Source organism: Lepidochelys kempii, chromosome 19, assembly GCF_965140265.1.
Source record: "Lepidochelys kempii isolate rLepKem1 chromosome 19, rLepKem1.hap2, whole genome shotgun sequence".
In the NCBI taxonomy this organism is placed as follows: Eukaryota; Metazoa; Chordata; order Testudines; family Cheloniidae; genus Lepidochelys; species Lepidochelys kempii.
In genome coordinates, this window is record NC_133274.1 from 1,473,982 (window position 1) to 1,494,335 (window position 20,354).

General features: G+C 51.4%; 1 protein-coding gene across 2 annotated transcripts in view; it reads left to right on the plus strand.

The window, feature by feature from the left end:
* The first annotated feature begins 3,106 nt into the window (after positions 1-3,106).
* Positions 3,107-20,354, plus strand: part of RSPO1 (R-spondin 1) — a 34,316-nt gene continuing 17,068 nt past the window's right edge. For both annotated transcript variants that reach the window (XM_073317580.1, XM_073317581.1), the window contains exons 1-2: positions 3,107-3,210; positions 18,814-19,206. In XM_073317580.1, coding sequence (XP_073173681.1) covers positions 19,113-19,206 — 94 coding nt within the window. In that variant the 5' untranslated portion in view covers positions 3,107-3,210; positions 18,814-19,112. The remainder of the gene's footprint in view (positions 3,211-18,813; positions 19,207-20,354) is intronic.

Sequence of the window (20,354 nt, forward strand, 5' to 3'; positions counted from 1 at the left end):
AGACACCGCATTAAGTGCCACTCCATGTTTACAACAGTTTCTAGACCATTGTGCCTTGCAGGCCCCTGTCTTGGAACAGCAATGATCACAAACAGCATGCAGGGAATCCCTTCTGCCTGGAAACTCCGCTCAATACCAGTACCTGGTTCCCAGATAGTTGCCCCACCTCAGGAATTGGCTCCAGTTAGAGATCAAGGTAGAACAAATTCTCCAGCTCCCCTTGCACGGCTCCAGCCTCTGAACTCACCCCCTCTACACTGAACCTCGCATGGCAAAAATTAACAGCAACACAACATGTCTTCCCAAGTCTGAACGTTTGCTCACATGCAAAGGAAAAGAACTTGGAAGAGCATGTGTAAGAGCACCCTCTGGTGACCTTTCCCTTGAGTCTCGTCTGGCGCCCATCGCCAGAGTGTCCTGTCCTCGCAGCCCACGGTAGCTATTATTTATTGCTGTTTGTATTGCGGTCAGGGATTGGGGCCTGCCGCGCACGGCACTGCACAAACCCTCCCTGCCCCGAAGAGTGGACAGTTTAACATAAGGTGAGAAATAGCTGGTGGAAACAAGCAGCCGACGAGCGGGTGGGGCACAAGGTAGGAGTCGGACAGTTTTGCTCATGCCGTAAGCAGCGGCTGCAGGACACGCTCAGAGGCTGAAGTGGAGCTAAAGCGGTGCCCAGGCCCTAGGCGAGTTCCCCCACAAGAGCTTTGCGGTGTCGTGAGTCCCTGGAGTGTCACACTGCGGGTGTGGGTCACGCACTGGAGACTGAGCTGACTCACTGGACGCTGCCCGCTGCTGGAGCAGACTTAGGGCCTGCTTCCCCTGGGCCCTGCTCCCCGTTCACGCCTTTGACGGCAACAGTGCAATGCAGGCACAGTGCCCCAGCTCCGCCAAGCGAGGGGGACTGACCTGCCAGGGGGGTCCCCAGCAGCGCACAAAGCAGGCAAGGACCTTTGTGGCTGCCCTGGATGACTGCGATGTGGGGGACTCTGTTCTCCGAGAGCAGCGCTCCTTGCAGCTCCTGGAGGTATCGGACTCCTCACTGGGGGGGAGAGCTCGGCAGAGCTCCGAATCGCTCTCCCTGCCTCCTGTTGCTGGCGGGCTCCGTGTGTGGGGGGCAGGGAAGGAGGAATGGACATGCAGGGGGAGTCCCAGCTCCGCCGGCCATATCCCCTTGCTGGTGCCCGGGAAACAAATGAGCCCTGTTCTCATTTAGAACTTTGTGTAGGTTAGAAATAACAGCACTGGGTCAGGCTGGAGGTTTTAACCAACTGCCACCAGGGCCAGAGGACTGGGGAGCTGCTGCCTGGGCTTCACTCCCCCAACATGAAACAAAGAACCTGTCCAGCTTGTCAGCTCATGTTAATCTGCTTGACGGGAGGGCCTGGTGCTTTATGGCTGCAGGGTTTCTTTTAAAGACTGGGTGGGTCATTTACGTCATTTGATATAACACAGAGAGCATCCCCAAATACGCGCTGGGATGGGACGTTGATATGTCACCATGACAGTGTCGCGTCAGGACAGCAGTGATGGTCGTAAGAATATCTCTGATCCCAAAGGGTCCTCAAGTGTTCGACAGACATTTTCTAGCTAGATGGATCACTTCCCCACTGCTGAAACACAGCTGCTGGTCCGGTGGAACCCAGCATCTGTGTCGCAGGGCAGCACCGCAGTGTCGGAGAGGGACCGGAGAAGAATTCTGTATCGAAGGGAAAGGGCGTGGAGACGTTAGGGACGCAGAATGCAGTTGCCCAATTTGAAAGTTGCCCAGGGCCCTGGGGAAAACATCTAACATGATAATTTTAATGAGCACAAATTACCAGGGCTTCCACTTTGTGTGTTCTTGGAGAGCCTCCATTCCTGGGCCAGGCAGGGCCAGCCCTGTGGATCTGATGGGCTCACGCAGCCTAGCATGGTGTGGCTGCCAGTCATGCTGTGACACATCATTTCTGCATGGCACCGCCTTAGGTATGACCCTGCTGCCATCAAAGCCAAGGGGACGTTTACTATGGGCTATGCTGGGAGCAAACCCAGGGGGCATGCAGAGACAGAGGGTGGGAAAGCTGATTGTCTGTGGTCTTGGGGGTTCCTGCATTTTCCCAGCGTGTTTGAATTAATTCGTGCTGCAAAGTAGAGGTTAGCCATTGACCTTCTCTATGTGTCCATGTTAATGAGAGGAAAGGAAGGGGATACAGCAGCTGAGCAGGAATGGAGGAAAGGCAGATTAGGTATCCGAGACAGCAGGTATCAGAACACAGCTCTCAGCCATAGCAGGGTTGTTTTCCTAAGAAAATCTTTATTTAACTTCCTAAGCATGAATGTTTCCTCCTGCAGCACGGTTACAGCCTGAAAAATAACTAGGCTTTAACGCTCGTCTACTTAGTCTCTTCTCCCCTCGAGAGGGTAACAAGCTGCTTCTAATATTTGCTGTGTTTATGAACAGATGCAGTAGTGACTGCTGAAGACTTCATATGCCAGTTACCACTGAAATGTAAGTAACAAGTCAGAATTAACGGTCATAAATAAAACAGAAGAACCCTGTATGTTCTGTCCCCCTGCAGGGATTTACTGAGACCCTGTTGGCTTTGGATGTTACATTGGATGGTCCTTTGGTGAGCTCCAGTCCGGGTTTTGCAACAGTCACAATATTTTGGCTGGATACTGTCTTAGGAGGTGGTACTAGTCGGGTGGAATTCCCTCATGCTGGAGTATGCACTGGATGCTTTTACAAAGCTGGATACTCTGGTAATGATAATAATTTAAAAAAAACAACAAACCACAACCATACTCCTAGAATGGGGATGGAGTCTGTGGCCTTGTGGGCAGGCGTTATTAATGTGCCAGTTGCTCTGATATGATCACATACACAGGGAGCAGTGTGGGCTGATGGAGTATAAACTAGCCTGGATAATCTTTACGAGCTTGAAATCCTGCACATCCCAGAAGGGTTTGTTTCTCTCTGCAGAGTTTGTGAGGCTGCTCGAAATCTGCTTCAACCAACCAGCCAAACAACCCCCTGAAGCCCCATTGCACCAGACTTCCCCGTGAGCTCCCAGGGACGACTATTTTTTTTTTTTTTTTTTGGACAGAAACTCGCGTGTAACTTTCCCTGGAGGAACAGAGGATTTTTGTGATTGTTCTTGTGGTATTTTAAAACTGAGAAACTAAGTAGAGTCTCTTCAGCAGTCATGAGTGACTGACAGCTCAGAGGTAAGGGTTTCACAATGCATGTTTGTTGAGATTAAGCTTTCGCAATGCAGGCTGTTAGCTAGAAGTGTGAGCATTGTTGGCTTCTGACTTGTGGGTTTGCCTCCTGCAATATCGCTAATGAATTTGGACAATGGAAAGCTGTGAAGAATTACAGCAAACTCTGTGGGGATTTCCTCACTACCCCAACCACCAACCTGGGAGAAGTGTTACGGGGAAGGTGGGGTATTGCTTTTTGTTCTCTGCTTGTATGTTACATGCCAGATCTGAGTGTAGGACACAAGGGGAGTTATTCAGAAATATGTGTCAGGTTATTAAAGTGAGCTGCTGCTACTGGACCAACTACAAAATCCCACCAGCTGCTGCGCAGGAGTCTAGCACTTCGTAACTGGCTGTCCCACCGCAGCCACGGCCACCCTGACTTTCAAAGAGAGTAGCAAGCGTCTTGGTTACCTGAACAATCAGGAGGGTAGCTAACTGAGTAGGAAACTATTTGCATATTTAAATTGCCATGGATAATTCAGCCTCTTTGTAAAGGAAGGGGCCATCTGTGCATAGCAGGTACCTGCACAGCACCCGGTAAGTGCGTTGACTGGCCGTTTCTCACGGGGTAGCAGCATGGAAAGGATTAGAAGTGATGCTGGTAGTAATCAGACATCTGAGTTAACACCCCTTGCTGATGTGCAGTGGGAGTTCACCCATTGGGAAGTGCTGCTGTCTCCCTGTTTGGCTGTCCAACGGGTGGGATAACAGGGCACTGGGCTCCGCACTAGGCGGTGCTCCCAGAACCAGAGGGGCTGGCAGCTGATGTTTGGCTTTGCTTTGCTTAATGAAAGGTCAGAGTGTGGAGAAAAAAGCCTGCTTTCTGGGGAGCACCTCTGGGTACAAAGGGCTCCTGGTGCCATCTGCCTACAGCTATGAGAGGGCAGAACTCTGGGAGTTTGGGGACTTTCTGCCCCACAGATTCCTGTTGTCTCCTGCAAAATCAGGGCTACGGGGTCCTTTGCACCTCCCTCATTATGGAGAGCAGTACCCTAGGGAGACGCATCCCTTGGGAGCGGTAGGCATGTGAAGGAGGCAGGCTCTGCGGGCACTGAGCGTTCTCTCTCTGCCCAGCACTGTTGGGCACAGAGCTGAGCAATGCTAGAAACCTTTGTCTCCTGCCTAGGGATCCGTGCACTCAGTGGGACAACTCCCAGGAGTACGTACCGCTCAGGGGTGGCCCAACGGGTACCTGGGGTGGGACTGTTCACAGCTGAGGCTCCTGGGAGACAGCTGGCTTGCACTGAGACATCGAAGGTTCCTGGGTGGTTCCCATTATTTCAGATAGTCTAAGGTATTTTTCTGGGACCTGGCACCATAGCATCTGAGCACGTCGGAATATTGACCGGGTCTATTCTCAGCACCCCGGTGAGGCAGGGCAGGGCGATCCTCACCATTGTACAGATGGGGAAACTGAGACAGGGATTTGCCCAAACTTACATCAGACGTCTGCAGCAGAGCAGGTAACTGAACCTGCCTTTTCTGCAGCCTAGGCTAAGACCTGAGTATGGGACCGTCCTGCCTCTGTGTCACATACCAGTGCATGTAAAAGGCTGCACAGATTTGCACTCAGACCTCAGCTCTCCCCCCCCCCCCGACCTCACAAACACACCCGTGGGTGTGTAAAAGGAATACCAGATGTGGCAAAGAGAGAGGAAAACGAAACAACAGGGAGCAAAATATGCTCTCGAGAAGGGCAAGGTTCTCCCATGCCATGTCTGCTCCCAGCTCGACTCCCTGACCTCAGCCAGGGATCTGGAGACAGCCCTGACCCAGAGAGATGCCCTCCTTTGGGGTATGAACAGACAGAATAATCAGGTTTTGCCCAGTATCCCTGGTTCAGACAGCCCCAGCTGACAGCTCCTGGGGAATCACACCTTCTGATTTTAGCTTCCCCAAGTTGCTTTTACATGCTGAACTTGGCCTGTGTCTACTGGAGAAAACCTTGCATTACAGACCAACCCGGGCAGGTTGTGAGAGGAGCTGAGCAGTGCCAGGTTTTGGGGGCAGCCCGGCAGCACGCCCCAGGCTTGTGCTGCTGGAGTCCTCCCTGCATCTCTCCTGTCCCTGACCCAGCCCCAGCCCAGTCCCCTGGGTCCCTCTGTTCAAGTGGCAGCAGTAGAATTCCCCTAAGAAGACAGACTGCAAATTAGTTCACAGCTAAACTTGCTGGAACTCCTTGATCAGGGAAAGCACAAGACACCCACCCCCCAACCTCCTTGTCTTGCCCCAAACAAAGCTGGGGTCTCTCTTGATTTTTCCCAGTCTTGTTTTTCCATCTGCTTCTGAGGGGCAGCGCAGGACTCTGGGGCTCTGCAGGGTTCAGATTTTGAAGCCAGTGTGACAGTTAGACAGGACGGCAAGAGTGCTGGGAATCCTTTAAGAATCTTGTGTTTAGCGCATGCTTCCTTTTCATGGGGTTTCATCCTCTGCACAGACAGCGCTGCATGCTGCCCTGGAATTCCAAGCCCCCGTGTTTCATCCCTGTTTTGCACAGAGTGATTACCACATCAGCTTTTGACTCAAGCTGGCTTCTCTCAGGGCAGGTCTATACTGAAAACTTTTGCCAGCTCTGGCAGCTCTGTTGGTCAGAGGTATGAGGAGATGTGACCACAATAGCTTGCTACCAAAAGGCCCTAATGTAGACACCGCTACAGCAGCAAAACTGCGCTTTTCGTTTATTTTGCCCAGGGGGTTGGAATGAGCTCTACCAGCAAAGGGGCCGTTTTGTGGTATAAACTGTGTCCACACTAGGAGCGCTCTGCCAACGTAGCAGACTGATGTTGCTCTCCTGGCAAAATGCTCTGAATGGACGCCTGGCCTAAGCCATGGAGGCTTGGTGTGAATTTAAAGCAATTTAATTAAACGGATGCAAATCGCTGTGTGGATGCTCTTAAACCGAAAGAACAGGGGCTTGCAGAGGCTTAACCAAAGAGGTTGGTTTGTTGACCAGCCTGCAGCCTTCGGCAGTTTGCTCAGAACTGTATGGGGCTTTGCACTAGTTCTCTGAGGGTCACAGAGGAAGAGTGGGGGGTTCTAGCCTCATGTAGTGTGGGCAGGTGCCTCTTCACTTGTCTCTCAGTCTTTAAGTATTTGTGAGGGAGGCAACACTGGCTTTTGGTGACTGAGGTTAGCAGAAATATTCAGAGGATGCTTCTAAGGGAACAGCCGCACATTTAGCTCCCCCTTGGTCTGCTCTGAAAATGCAGCTGAAAACACCTCTTCTGAGTCTTCTCTCCCTCAGTCTGGACCTCTGCTTTTCATCTTTAATTTGCATTTTGTAAGTGCATTACTTAACTCAGGGACAGTTTCAGCAGATGATGCTGAAATTATGCAATGTAAAGTTCTACTGTGCAAAAAAGCACTGGGGGAAATTAGGGAACGTTTGCATTTGACCTGTCTGTGACGCTCTGTACCTCGGGAACACCCTACATCCCCTTGTTCATCTTTATAAAATGATCATATGGTATCCAATGCAAAGTTTGTCATGTTGGGTGTCTTTGGAAGGCTCATAATGCACTGAGCATGGTTGTTATAGTGATGTTATAGTAAGGTTATAGATTTCATATATATAGTTATGAGGCTGAAAATGTATCCTCATGGTTTAAAGCAAGCCCACGCAAAAACTCTCCAAGAACAGAGAGGCAGTTCACACCTCCTCAGGGCATGGATGGGACAAACCCAGCCCAGCCTCACAGGAACAATGGACACTGGCTTAGGCAGCAACAAAAGAATCTGTTAGACCCTTGAGGGAGTCACCCCGCCCTTTCTGTGGGCAGTTTGGGACTGCGATGAGGTAATGCTCACCTGACTCGGGGGCAGGGGGGGAAGGAAAGCCAAGAGGGAAGAAAGGACATGATGAAAGGGAGAGACGTTTGCCGTGCGCTCTCTCTTCCACCACATCTACAGACGCCAAGCAACTGAAGTGCTGATCAAAGCGGAGAGCCTGACTGAGAAGTAACCAGCCAGCCTGTGGTGAGAAGCATCTAAGTTTTTAAGGTCCTTGAAAGTGTTAAGATCAGCCTAGAATGCATTTTGCTTTTATTTCATTTGACCAAATCTGACTTGTTGTGCTTTGACTTATAATCACTTAAAATCTATCTTTATAGTTAATAAATTTGTTTGTTTATTCTACCTGAAGCAGTGTGTTTGGTTTGCAGTGTGTCAGAGGCTCCCCTTGGGTGCATGGTACATATCAATTTATTTGTTAAATTGACAAACTTATATAAGCTTACAGCGTCCAGTAGGCATAACTGGACACTGCAAGACGGAGGTTCCTAGGGTTGTGTCTGGGACTGGAGATACTGGCTAGTGTCATTCGCTTGCAAATAGTTGGGAGCAGCTTACATGCCAGAGGCTGTGCATGAACAGCCCAGGAGTGGGGGTTCTCACAGCAGAGCAGGGTCAGGCTGGCTCCCAGAGTCAAGGATTGGAGTGGCCTAGCAGATCACTGGTCCTGATAACACCAGATGGGAACGTCCCACTGTCCCAAACAAAATCCCCATGCACGCTCCAAATCTGCTCCTGATCCCATTTAATGGAGCAGTGCCTGACATGATGCCTCCTGTGCATTTATAATGATGCCAGAAGGCAGGTTAAGGTGCAGAAGGAACGCAGGTGCTGTGTCTCTCCCTCACTCACACACGCACCTGACCTCGTCATCACTCCCAGAACTTCAGGGCTCCTTTTTGGATTGCTGGGTCTGCTCTGGGAGGTGGCCTGTTTCACTACAGCGCGTCTGTCATAGAAGCAAACTGAGACGGTGACGAAGTTTCCTGCCTTAAGTGACTGTTTATAATGCGTTGCACTACAGGCAATCCTGGAGCACTGGTACATGCAGTGATGATTCTAATAAAGGTTTTAGCAGGTACCTAGAGGCCTACTGTGTACTAGGGGCTGTGTAGACGCCTAGTGAGAGACCGTCTCTGCTCTCCAGAGCTTACCGTCCAAATAGACCAGGCAGACGAAGCGTGGAAAAAATGGAGTATTATCACCCGCTTTTCACAGATAAGAATAAGTGACTTGCCCTAGGTCACATAGTGAGTCTGTGGCAGAACCAAGGACCAAATCCAGGTCTCTTGAGGCCCAGTCTTGCCCCTTTACTGCAAGGGCATTCTTCCCTGTCAGTCTAACCAGCACTATGGTATCTCCACCCCATGCTGATAGGTGGTGACCGCATGAGCTGCGGGATACAGCTTGGAGAGAGAATCTGGGACCCAGCTCAGGATGGTGGGTGGATGTGAAAGTGACTTGGTAATGTAGCCAAGCAAGGCAGTGGCAAGGGACAGGTGGGACCTCTAGCAGGCAGGAGTCAGTTCTAGACACAGTCCCTGTTGGTAGGCTCCCAGCAGCGCTGGTGTGAGTGCTTTGCAGAAGCTGGTGGAAGGACTCAGACCTCAACAATGCTGCTGCCAGGTTTTGTTCTTTTTCCAGTGCTTAGCTTGATGGTTTATGGTTTTGGCAGAACTTTGGCTCTGAAATATAATATCAAATAAAGACCTTCGGGGTAGGACATTTGACTTAACGCCGCTGATCTTTATTGCCTGAGGGATTAAGCAGAACAAAGTGGCTTTGCGTGTGTATGTGGACGGATGCTTGCTGGACGAAGTGATCTGACTATAAACATACGTGGCACTCTTCACTGGAGCATCTCAAAGCACTACCCTTGCGTGGGTGTTTGCACTCACTTGGTTCTCCAGATGGGGAAACTGAGGCTCAGAGAGGAAAAGTGACAAGTCCAGGGGAACTAGCAATTCAGTGTCAGCTTCAGAGCTAGAAGCCAGATCACCTGCCTCACCCCACCCCTCCTAGAAAACCTTCTAACTACCACCCCTCACTGTCTCCAAGTAACCTCATTGCACATTTTTAATGGGAGGGAAAGGCAAAGCAAAACGGAGCTGGTGTAATATAAACACAGGCTGAATCACTGCGTGCAAGCCTGGCGTTTTACTTTGTTTAACTTGTGAAGATTTATTTTAATCTGTATTTATGAAGTAGGTTTATTTAACGATGCTGAGGACTAGGCACTGTTGTCAGAAAAAGATTCTCCTGTCCACACCAAATCTCTCTGATGATTAGTTGACCTTCCCGACGAGATGTGTAAGTGTATAATAGCTGGGCCTTGCTCCTCCTGGGAACTGGCTGGGAGCGTCACACAAGCAGCTCCAAGTAGGGGTGGGAAGGCCGCCCTGGCTGCGAGATGGAGCAGAAGTGGCTGATGCAGGAGGCCTGGCTTCTAGCTCCAGCTCTGTTGCCAAATTGCTGGGTGGCCGTCAGCATGTCTCTGTGTCTCTGTTTCTCCATCCATAAAATGGGGATAATGGAAGCTACCCAGCTTTGCACAGCGCACCAGGGCCTAGGAATGCAACGGACTACATTTGTGCTAGGCATAGAGTTTAAGGCCAGACGGGACCAGATCAGCTACTAGGACCTCCTGTATGTGTCAGGCCAGCACCCGCATACTAAAGCCACGTACTGAAACGAGCCCCAAGTATCACAGCCCTCAGGAGATGGGACCATTCTGTGCCATGAGGAGGGACCAAAGTGCACCAGGGCGTGAGGCCCCCACAATGGCAGGGAGATGATTACGTGAGAGACACCCAGACCACCCTGGCAAGTGACCCGCGCCCAGCTGCAGGGGAAGGCAGCAACAACAAAAGACATAAAACCGCCCCAGGTCACTGCCAATGTGAGCGGGGGGGAAATTCCTTCCCAGCTCCACACGGGGCAATCGGTGACACCCTGAGCACGTGAGCAAGACCCAGCCAGGCAAGCCCCCGAGAGGGAGAATGCTCAATGCCGCCGCCGAGCATGGCCCACCTGTTCAGCCTCCCACCTCCAGCCACGGCCACCCTAACGCATCAGAAAAAGGAGTTAAAAGAAAACCCCCGAATACACTGGGGGAGGGGAGGGGTGGGATATCTCTTTCTGACCCCGGCACCTGGCTGCCTGAAACCCTGGAGCATGAGCTTTTCGGAACACAAGATGGAACCTGTGAGCTCCAGGACGGTTGAGTCCTGGTCCCCGCCGTCCTACAACCACACGCATACATTAGTCCAATTCTCTCTTAAAACTAATTGTTGTTTGCCCCCATAACTCCTGCTGGGAGGCTGTTCCAGAACCTCACCCCTCTGGTGGTTACAAACCTCCTAATTTCCAGCCTGAATTTGTTCATGGCCAATTTATCCCCATTTGTTCTGTGCCAGCATTGTCCTGTAGCTTCAATAGCTCTTCGCCCTCCCTGGTATTTACCCCCGATGTATTTATAGCAGTCAGATTCCCCTCTCAGCTGTCTTTATGTTAGACTAAACAAGCCGAGCTCTTCCAGTCTCCTCTCAAAGACAGGCTCTTCATTCCCCTCGTCAGCCTCATAGTCCCTCTCTGCACCAGTTCCAGTCTGAATTCATCTTTCTTGAACCTGGGTGACCAGACTTGCACACAGGACTCCAGCTGAGGTCTCACCAGGGGCTTGTCCAATGGCATTAATTTGTCTCTATCTCTACTGGAAATGCCTTGCCTGATACATCCTAGGATCACCTTTGCCTTTCCACAGCCACATAGAATCATAGAATATCAGGGTTGGAAGGGACCCCAGAAGGTCATCTAGTCCAACCCCCTGCTCGAAGCAGGACCAATTCCCAGTTAAATCATCCCAGCCAGGGCTTTGTCAAGCCTGACCTTAAAAACCTCTAAGGAAGGAGATTCTACCACCTCCCTAGGTAACGCATTCCAGTGTTTCACCACCCTCTTAGTGAAAAAGTTTTTCCTAATATCCAATCTAAACCTCCCCCACTGCAACTTGAGACCATTACTCCTTGTTCTGTCATCTGCTACCATTCAGAACAGTCTAGAGCCATCCTCTTTGGAACCCCCTTTCAGGTAGTTGAAAGCAGCTATCAAATCCCCCCTCATTCTTCTCTTCTGCAGGCTAAACAATCCCAGCTCCCTCAGCCTCTCCTCATAAGTCATGTGTTCCAGACCCCTAATCATTTTTGTTGCCCTTCGCTGGACTCTCTCCAATTTATCCACATCCTTCTTGTAGTGTGGGGCCCAAAACTGGACACAGTACTCCAGATGAGGCCTCACCAATGTCGAATAGAGGGGGACGATCACGTCCCTCGATCTGCTCGCTATGCTCCTACTTATACATCCCAAAATGCCATTGGCCTTCTTGGCAACAAGGGCACACTGCTGACTCATATCCAGCTTCTCGTCCACTGTCACCCCTAGGTCCTTTTCTGCAGAACTGCTGCCTAGCCATTCGGTCCCTAGTCTGTAGCTGTGCTCATCCTGTGCTTGACCCACATCACTCATCCTGTGCTTGACCCACGCCCCCAGGTCTCTCTCCTCCTCTGTCACTTCCAACTGATGAGCTCCCAGCTCGTAGCAGAAATTCTTACTATGAGACCCTAAGTGCATAACCTCGCACTTTGAATTTCATCCCATGATTGAAACATTCGAATGAGCACCAGTAACATCACAGTTCAGACCCTTTCCTCGTGGCCCCATGGTCTGCACGTGGTCTTAGTCTCATCACAGTGGGTCTTCTCGGTGGAGCTGCTGCAGACAGATGCAGAATGGACACTTGATGGCGTAATCCCCCTACAACATATGTACATGGAAACATTTGAATTGCACCTCACTCCTTTTCTCCTCTCCTGTGTAGTTGGAGCAGCCCTTTAGGATGAGTTGGGAAAGGCCCGTGGGACAGAGTTGGAGCAGCCTGTACTAATCTGTGGAGCTCGTGTACTGGTTGGGTTATTGTGTTGTGGGCTGTCTGCATAACTAGCGGGAATTCACTCTTGGGGTCTGTCGGGGGATACTCAGGAAAAGCACGTTATCTGGATCTTCCTGCTTGGATGAGCAGCAGTGAAGCAGCCAGCGACGTTGACATTTACACGGTCGTCTTTAGGTTTCTGAGCCGAGTGGGGCAGGTCCCACCCCTCTGAGCTATGAAAGCAGGGTCTGTGTGATCTCAAGTGGCCCATCAAGTGGCTCAAGTCTGTGCAGTGTCAGTGAGCCATCAGTCTCACATGCCGTCAGTTACTGGAACCTGACAAACAGGTGGGTGGGAGCAGAGGATAATTTCCTAGCAAGCTGAAAGTAGGAGGGTAGTTAGCTTCCTTCTAGCTTTACAATCTCGGAAGTGTCTGCAGCAAAGCCAAATTTTAGCTAAATATCTCGGCATGCCCCATCTCCAGCCAGGACACAAACTCGCTTGCTCTGCTGGGCCAGTAGCCACCCTGGCTTCTGAGGCTTTGTCTGGGGTAGAACATGGAAAATGAAAGGAATTTGCTTGGAGTATGTTGGCACCCTCCGAGGCTGGTTTCCAGGTGAAGCTCCAAGGCCTTTGCACAGCAGCAGCCCCAACTGGAGGGTTTAAGTGGGATGTAAGTGTTCCACAGACATGATGCTGGCCCTCTGCATGCGGGGAGTTTTCTCTCTGAAAGTCCTAGCAGCTGCATCTATTAGCTGGGAATGTTTGCCTAGACAGCAAATTCTGCAGGAGGACTGGAGACGGTTCTCAGAAGCCAGTTTTGAGTTCATAATCATGACTATTTGAACCAGAAACCTGCTATAATCAGCAAACGGAAAGCTACCATGTGACCTGTGGGTCCAAACAAAAGGAATAGTGCTGGAATTTTAAATACTGGACACATGCAATGAACCAGGGCTTTATTTGTAATGAAAGAGGTGTCAGGGCTCAAGCAATTTTTTTACTGTCATAACTGACATGGCAAGCCCAGAGGTGCCAGGGCTCTGAACTGCCAGACACAGAGGTGCTGGGGCTCAGCCCTGGCACAAATTAACCACTGCAATGGATAGCTTGTGGGCCGAGAATGATCTGCAGAAATTGTTCGCCGACTGATTTTTGCACCAGGAATTCCTTTGGGAGACTTGGACCCCATCTGCAGGGGGAGAAGGAGGCAGGACATGCCAGATTCATTGTTTGTTGCAAATTCTACACCCTGCTCTAGTCTGAGGGGGAGTTTTGGAAACTCCATTTCACCTTTCTCCTGAATCTGAGTCTGTTGGAGCAGCAAGGGAAATGCATCCCGGAGTCCAGCCCTCTCTCCTCTCTGCAAATTCCCTGTCTCTGGCCTGCAGATGTTACCATGAACTCCTCAGCAGCGGGGTGCACGTGGGGAGATTGGTGGGCTTCACATTCAGGTCCCAAGCCACACAAGGCTTTCTAGATCAAAAGCAATGCACAGAATTGCAGCGGGAAGCCAGTGCAGATGTCGAGGAATTGGAGCAAAAATGCTCCCTGTGACTAAAGCTAGATGGCAATCACCGCAAACACAGGGCGGTTGTAACCGTCAGGCAGTATTGTGCTGCATTTGCCCTATGCACAAGTCAGTGTTGTCTAGTCTGTAATAAGAGCCCGGCTGCCTGTTGCTCCAGTGCAAACCCTGCCGTGCGCGTCCAGAGAAGACTAGTCCCCCCCCGCCCGCTCCGTAGCTATGCTCCTGGCCTCACTGTGTCGCGGGTGGAGGCTCCCCAGGAGCCGCTTGTGGCAGACGGGATCCTGTCCTGGAGCCCCAGACGCTTGTTTAGAGGAGAATTCTTTTATCTGCCTTTGCTAGCTCTGCCTCCCTCCTACGGCGCCTCGGGTGGGAGCAGAGCCCGGGGAGGTGGGGCACCAGCTGGGCCCAAATCCAGGCCAACTCTGCCTCTCCGATGAGCTCTGTGAACCTTGCCTGGGCCCCAGGGAGTAAAACGATAACAATCGGACCAGGCCAAAGCTCTGGGCATGGGAAGTGCCTGGCTGCAGGTGTTAGGAGCTGGGAAGGTGGTTGCAGATTAGGATAAGTGTATCCGACGTTCACTTTGCTGCAGAAGGGCCCAAACTCAGCCACAATCCTCCCCTGCAAAATGTTTCTGCTCCAGGGCTGGATGTCTATGCTGCGCCACGTGACCATGCACACTCTCTCTTCGTGTCTGTGTCTGTGTCTCAGTCCGGGCCAGGGGGAAGGGGCTAGAGCTGCCCAAGGATCAGGCCTCCCCTGCACACATCCCCACTTTGGTAAACGCTCCTCGGCCCAGCTGAAGCTCTTGACAATGTTTATAAAGCAGCTTGCAGCAGACAGCCTTCAAAGCGCAGCACAAGGTGGTGTTTACCCGAGTGACTAACTATTTATTTGAAAACCCCCTGGATGCTGCTGCAGGACCTTAACGACAAGCACATGGGAAGCGCTGCGCTCCTGCCAGGGCAGCTTTTGGGGGGGCCATAGCAGGGCTGTGGTGAAGTTCAAAGTCACGGGGACCGGAGGATGACAATGACCCTTTGCCGGGCGTGTGAGAAATAGTTCCCAGGCCTCAGCATTGTTCTGCAACCAAAGCAGCCCTCAGCTTTCCATTTTAGCATGAACACTTCAATCGGAGATATGCTGTCACAGCACATGAGGCAATCCAGGGGTCGTGTCCCCCTCGAGCGGCTGGTCGATTAGAGGATGATGGTCTAGTCCTGCCACCAGCTAACAGGACTTACTCCTTCAGCTCAAGTGGTAGAGGCCTGTAGTTTGGGGCTGGGTTCAAATCCTGATGCCAACCAGTGCTCGGGGTTGTTACCCTCTCAGAGCAGGGGAGGGGCAGACTTTCCCAAATCCAGCTCCTCTGTGCAGATTTCCTCTAGCCTGTTCAGTGGAGGCCCTGCCCTGGCCCTCTGCCGTGGAGTGGGGGGGGGGCGGATCTCCCCCATCCTGGGCAGCGCCAGAGACCCCTTTCCTTACTCCCGTGCTGAGTGCCCAGAGCGGCTAGCCCAGAGTTCCTCTTGGCCATGGGGCCTGTGTTCAGCAATGGAGTTGAATATTCCCCAGCGCTGGCCCTGAGGCACGTTCTCACCCTCGCCGCTGCGGAAGCGTGTATCTGTTCCTTCCAGCTGGCGGCAGGGCAAGCCACAGTGAGTGAGAGGGGGGTAAAGGACTTCAGCGGGCCCAGAACTGTTCTCGAAGGCCCTGAGGCACTTCCACCGACTGCACTGGGCTTTGGCTCAGGTCTCAAGATCGTGTCCCACTAGATGGGACAAAAGACTAGGAAATGCACTGGGCTGGCCTAGAGGAACTAGCAGGGCTGTCGTGTCTCTGCACACCAAGGCCAGCCTGGGGTAACGGGAGCAGGATTGCACAAAAAAGATATTTTAAAGTAGTGGGTTTAACGCCCAGAGGAGTGCAGTGGAGATACAATTTCTCTGCGCTCTTGGCTGCTGTGGTGATGGGCTGGGGGGGAGTGATGGGAATGACCATCAGAATCCTCTTTGTCAGCCCGTGTGTCTCCAAGCCAGGACAGGTTCCCAGGAGAAGTCCCTGGGGTGGGGAACCAGAGGGGTGACCCCCTCCCATAGGTAATGCCTGCACGGGTTTGAAAGATCCATCCAGCCCTCTTCTCCAGGCCAGCTGTCGCTGGTTAGTACCTGCATGCTCGAAGGATTAGAGGCTGTGTTTGCAAGTGCTGGTCTGAAGCCAAAGTCTGAGCACTGTAAAAAGCCCGCTGGCTGCTCCCAGCTGACCTGCTGAGGGAGGGAGAGGCTGCCCCGCTGAGCTGGAGGAGGCACCTGCAGGTCGCTGCATAGCTGAGATGAGCAGCACGGCACTCGGCTTGAACGGTTTGCAGACTCATTTTGGAGGCCTAGGGCCAGATCCTCAGCTGGTGCAAATGGCCACGGCTGCACCACGGGAGCTGCACCAATTTATGCCAGCCAAGCACCTGGGCTCCTAGTGTACAAACTCTGCCAAAGCCCCATTCCCCTCAGCATGTGAGAGATCCTGGTACCATGGGGGGTGGGGTCTCTCCGTGCCAAGCGCCTAGCGGTTTAGAATCAGCACAAGCCCATTTCCAGCTATGTGTGGGTCTTACTGCAGCCCCCACCGAGCTCCAGCCCCATCTAGACAGGCCCTGGGAGCATCGGTGATGCAGAGTTATTTTAAAGGGATTAAAATCATTTTCCGTTTCATTTGACCTCACAGCGTGAATGTTGTCCCCTTTATTCCCACACAATGGCAGCAGTTGGTGGGGCTTTGCATTGCCAGCTGCACCCAGAAGAGCTGTGTCAGAGCTTTCTATTTAGCCGGGATGTCTCGCTTCCTCCCAGACACATAGTACACAGAAAGATCACCTCCTCGATCATTTCCAGAGCGAAGCAGTGCTTTGTTCCCTTGGCTGCACTGTCTGGGGGGGCAGTGAGCATATGTCTGAAGTCCAGGCCAACCCTGCCAGTTCTGCATGGTTGCTAGGTTTGTTAGCAAACTCTGTAGCTGTTGATCACACCTCAAATCCTGAAGCTTCCCCCTTTTATCCATCATTGCTCAGTCTGGGAAGTGTCGTGCTGGAGCTGGAAGGAAACTGCTTTTATCATGAAAACATGTTGCCCTTTTTCAGCATCTTTTGTTCAAGGGTAATCAAGATCTTCAGTTAGACCATGGAACTCACTGCCACAGGATGCCACTGAGACTAGAAACTTAAGATTCGATGCGCAATTAGGCATTTATTTGGAGGGCAAGAATGTCCAGAGTCGTCATGGCAGGTTGCAGAGTGGTAGCCGTGTTAGTCTGTATCAGCAAAAAGACCGAAGAGGACTTGTGGCACCTTAGAGACTAACAAATTTATCTGAGCATAAGCTTTTGTGGGCTAAAGCCCACTTCATCAGAGTCATTATGGTTAATCCTGAAAGAAGGGTATTGGAAGAGAGATAAAACTCCAGGCTTCAGGGCTTAAACCAATCCCTAACTATTAGGAGTTAGGATGAGACCTTCATGAGGGCAAATTATCCCGTACCTGCTACTGCAGGGTTTCTTACCCCTTCCTCTGAAGCAGTTGGTGTTGGCCCCTGTCAGAGGCAGGACACAGGCCTAGATGGACCCTGAGTCTGATCCAGTCTAGCAATTCCAACGTTCCTGAGAGTGTTACAAATATGAATGAATTAATCTGCTCTAGGGCACGTCAGTATTACTGGAGTGGAAAAGTGTCTTGTGGTTAAGGCACTGGTCCAGGACCAAGGACATCAGGCGTCATTGTCACAGACCCGTGTGACCTTGGGCAAGTCACTTAATCACTCCATGCCTTAGTTGCCCAGCTGCAAAATAGGGATAATAATTCTGCCTTGTCTATTTAGGTTGTAAGGTCTTTGGGGTAGGGGCTGTCTCTTACAATGTGTGTGTGCAGCAGCAGTTCAAGGGGGGCCTGTACTTGGTTGAGCATCACTGTAATACAAGTATTAATATAGTACGTCCATTTTACAGATAAAAGAAATGGGGCACAAAAAAGGTAAGAGACTTGTTCAGCGGTTACACAGCAAATCAGTGGTGGAGGCAGATGAGAACTCAGGGGCCCTGACTTCCAATCCCCTATTACAGACAATGGCGCAGAACAATTTGCTTTTTGTCAGAGTTGCCCTTGCCCTGATCTGTCCATCACACCACCATGGTTTTCCTCATCGAGCACATGCCGCCATTGCTTCCCGACTGGTACATCACTGTTCACTGCGGTGATGTCAGCACAGCTGTGAGAATAGTGTTTGTTAATTAACTTGGGCTTCCTCTGCTGGCTGGATCTGCAGTAGCAGCAGAGCGAAGGCAGGAGACAGCCCTAAAATGGCAACTCCTGCGCAGGGGTTGGTGAATTTATCAGTTATTTCTGATTTTTAAAACCTGAATGATCTAGGACACTCTCCAGGTAATGACAATGTTTTAAGGCTGGGACCCTGTTGGGCCTAAGCCTTGTCCCGGGCAGAGCTGACTGACACATGCCAGAAGAGTCATTTTGCTATTTCCAAGGTGTGGGGTTTTTTAAATTTTGTTGTGCAGGAAATTTTGGCTTGTGGTTCTGACCTGGGATTAATGGAAATTTCAAAATGCTGTAATTTCTGGGGGAACAGAACCTCTGAGTTTTGACCTGCCCGAGGGACAATCGTACCTAGTCTGTGTGAGGGAGCATGAGCAGCACTGTCCCTACGCACAGCATGAAATCTCAGTAGCTACAATCACATCAATAGCTACTTGCCCACGTTAGGTCACGAGACATTCAATGAGGCCCCCTTGACGGGAGACATCTGTGATGCTGGCAGCCTACAAGAGCCTCACCTACAAGCTGGTAGCGGTCAGATGAGCAGTGATCAGGATTGCTGCACTTTAAGTAAATTTTAGCCAGAAACAGGCCATCCCTTATTCAACGTCATGTTAACTTTCTCAAAGGAAATAGAAAAGGAGTACTTGTGGCACCTTAGAGACTGCCACAAGTCCTCCTTTTCTTTTTGCAGATACAGACTAACACAGCTGCTCCTCTGAAACCTGTCAAAGGAAATAGGTTGCTATTAGTTTTTAAGCAAACAGGAACTTCCAGATATGTCTGTGAAGTAATATTACCAGTCAATCTCCTCCCTGCAGATCGGCTGCCTGGGCCCCCCCCCTTTCTGCCCTTCCAGGGCTCTGTGATGTTGTTATTCCTCCTGGCCTGCTGTTTCGGCACTTGTATGTTAATTCTCGCAGCGTCCCGCTGAGCAGTTTATGCACAAGACGTAAAATAACATTCATTATTCCATAAGGTTAATCTGTTCCTTTTCCCTTCCAGTTTGTGTGGGTGTGTGTTTGGAAGCTACAAGCAGCTAACGCTCACGGCGTGGGAGCCCCCAGATGGGACTAGATCCACGCTCCTGTGCTCCTTATGGGTTTGAAGGTAGACTCATGTTACCTACTACCTAAGTTTTCTGTGGCTGATATTATGGTGTGCGGATATGGTCCTGTACCAGGCATCGTGTACAGACTTTCAGTTCTGATCCAGCCCAAGACACAGTAGCAGGAGCAAACCCAGACACCACGCTGTGGAACGGACTCTCGATCACCCTGCAGTCTAGGCACTGGGAAGTTACTATGCAGCTTGGACTATTTCTGGTGGTGGTTTTTCTAAGCTTGATGGATCTGACAGGCAGCAGCAAGGTGGTGAAGGGCAAGAGGCAAAGACGAAGTATGTATGAAATGCTTTTCTTCTCCGACTCCCTCTCGCGATGCAGAATGTCAGTGTCTGTGAGTAACAGGCCCCTGTTGTTCACTGGCACCCAAAGGGCAGGGGCGGGGAGGAGCAGCTGTTTAGGGAGAAGCTGGCTCAGGGTAAGCAATGCAGAAGGGGGTGGTAGGCGTGGGATCATTACCGCACCCAAAACATAAGGCAACAGTTTGACATGTCGCTCAGTCCCTGGCTGTGTAAGCTCCTCAGGGCAGGGGCTGGGGCTGTTTGTGTCTTGCCACGTCAGTACCTAACAAATCCCACAAGGAGCCTGGCTGGAAAGATACGTCCCTTTCTCTTGCTGTCAGATAGGGAACATCTATAAGTTTGCTTCCTCTGCACCCAGCTTTTTCTACCGGCTGGACTGATGGTTCCCTCGTCCCTTACTGAGCACAGAGCAGGAACTGGTTCCTCTGACTCTGCAGGAACACGGTGATCTTATGTTCCCCCAAAGCCTGCCCCCAGCTTGTAGCTCAAGGGAGACCCGCTGGGCTCCACTCTTCCTCCACCGCAGAGTGCTGGGTTTGTAACAACCTGCAGGCCTGTTCCAGATTTCTATTAAGGAACCTGCAGCTTCTAGGCCTGGGAGCAGGAGAGGCAGGGGTGGCCAGTGAGAGCCTGCGGTGGCTACAGAGTGTGTGGAAGAGACCAGAGGCAGGTGCATGGATGCAGGGAGGTAGGAGTAGACTAGCAACAGGGGCTGCCGGTGAATCAGGAAAATTCACTGCGCTGAGGGCTGGCGAGTGCACCCGGGAAACTGAAAAAGGGAATTTCCTCTCTAGCCTCAGCTCCAGGGATTATGAATGGGCCAAGCCCCTGCCCCTTGTTAACAAAGCACCCAGACTCTGAGTTTTCTGAGGATGGGCTGGTCTGGTCACTCAAAGCAATAAAACCATGTCAGCCTAAACTTCCTGCCTGAGATTGGCAGAGCCCAGAGACTGTCGCTCCCCCTCTGCCCTTCCTGCAAAAACCCTCTGCTTGTCTCAAGCCCAATGAGCTGGCCTCACCCTCTCTAAAGCCTGGTGAAAGTCATTTGGGCCCACCGGCCAGCATGACTCAGGTGTAAGTACCCGGCCTCTCAAGTGGGGGTAAACAGCTGGGCCCAGGTT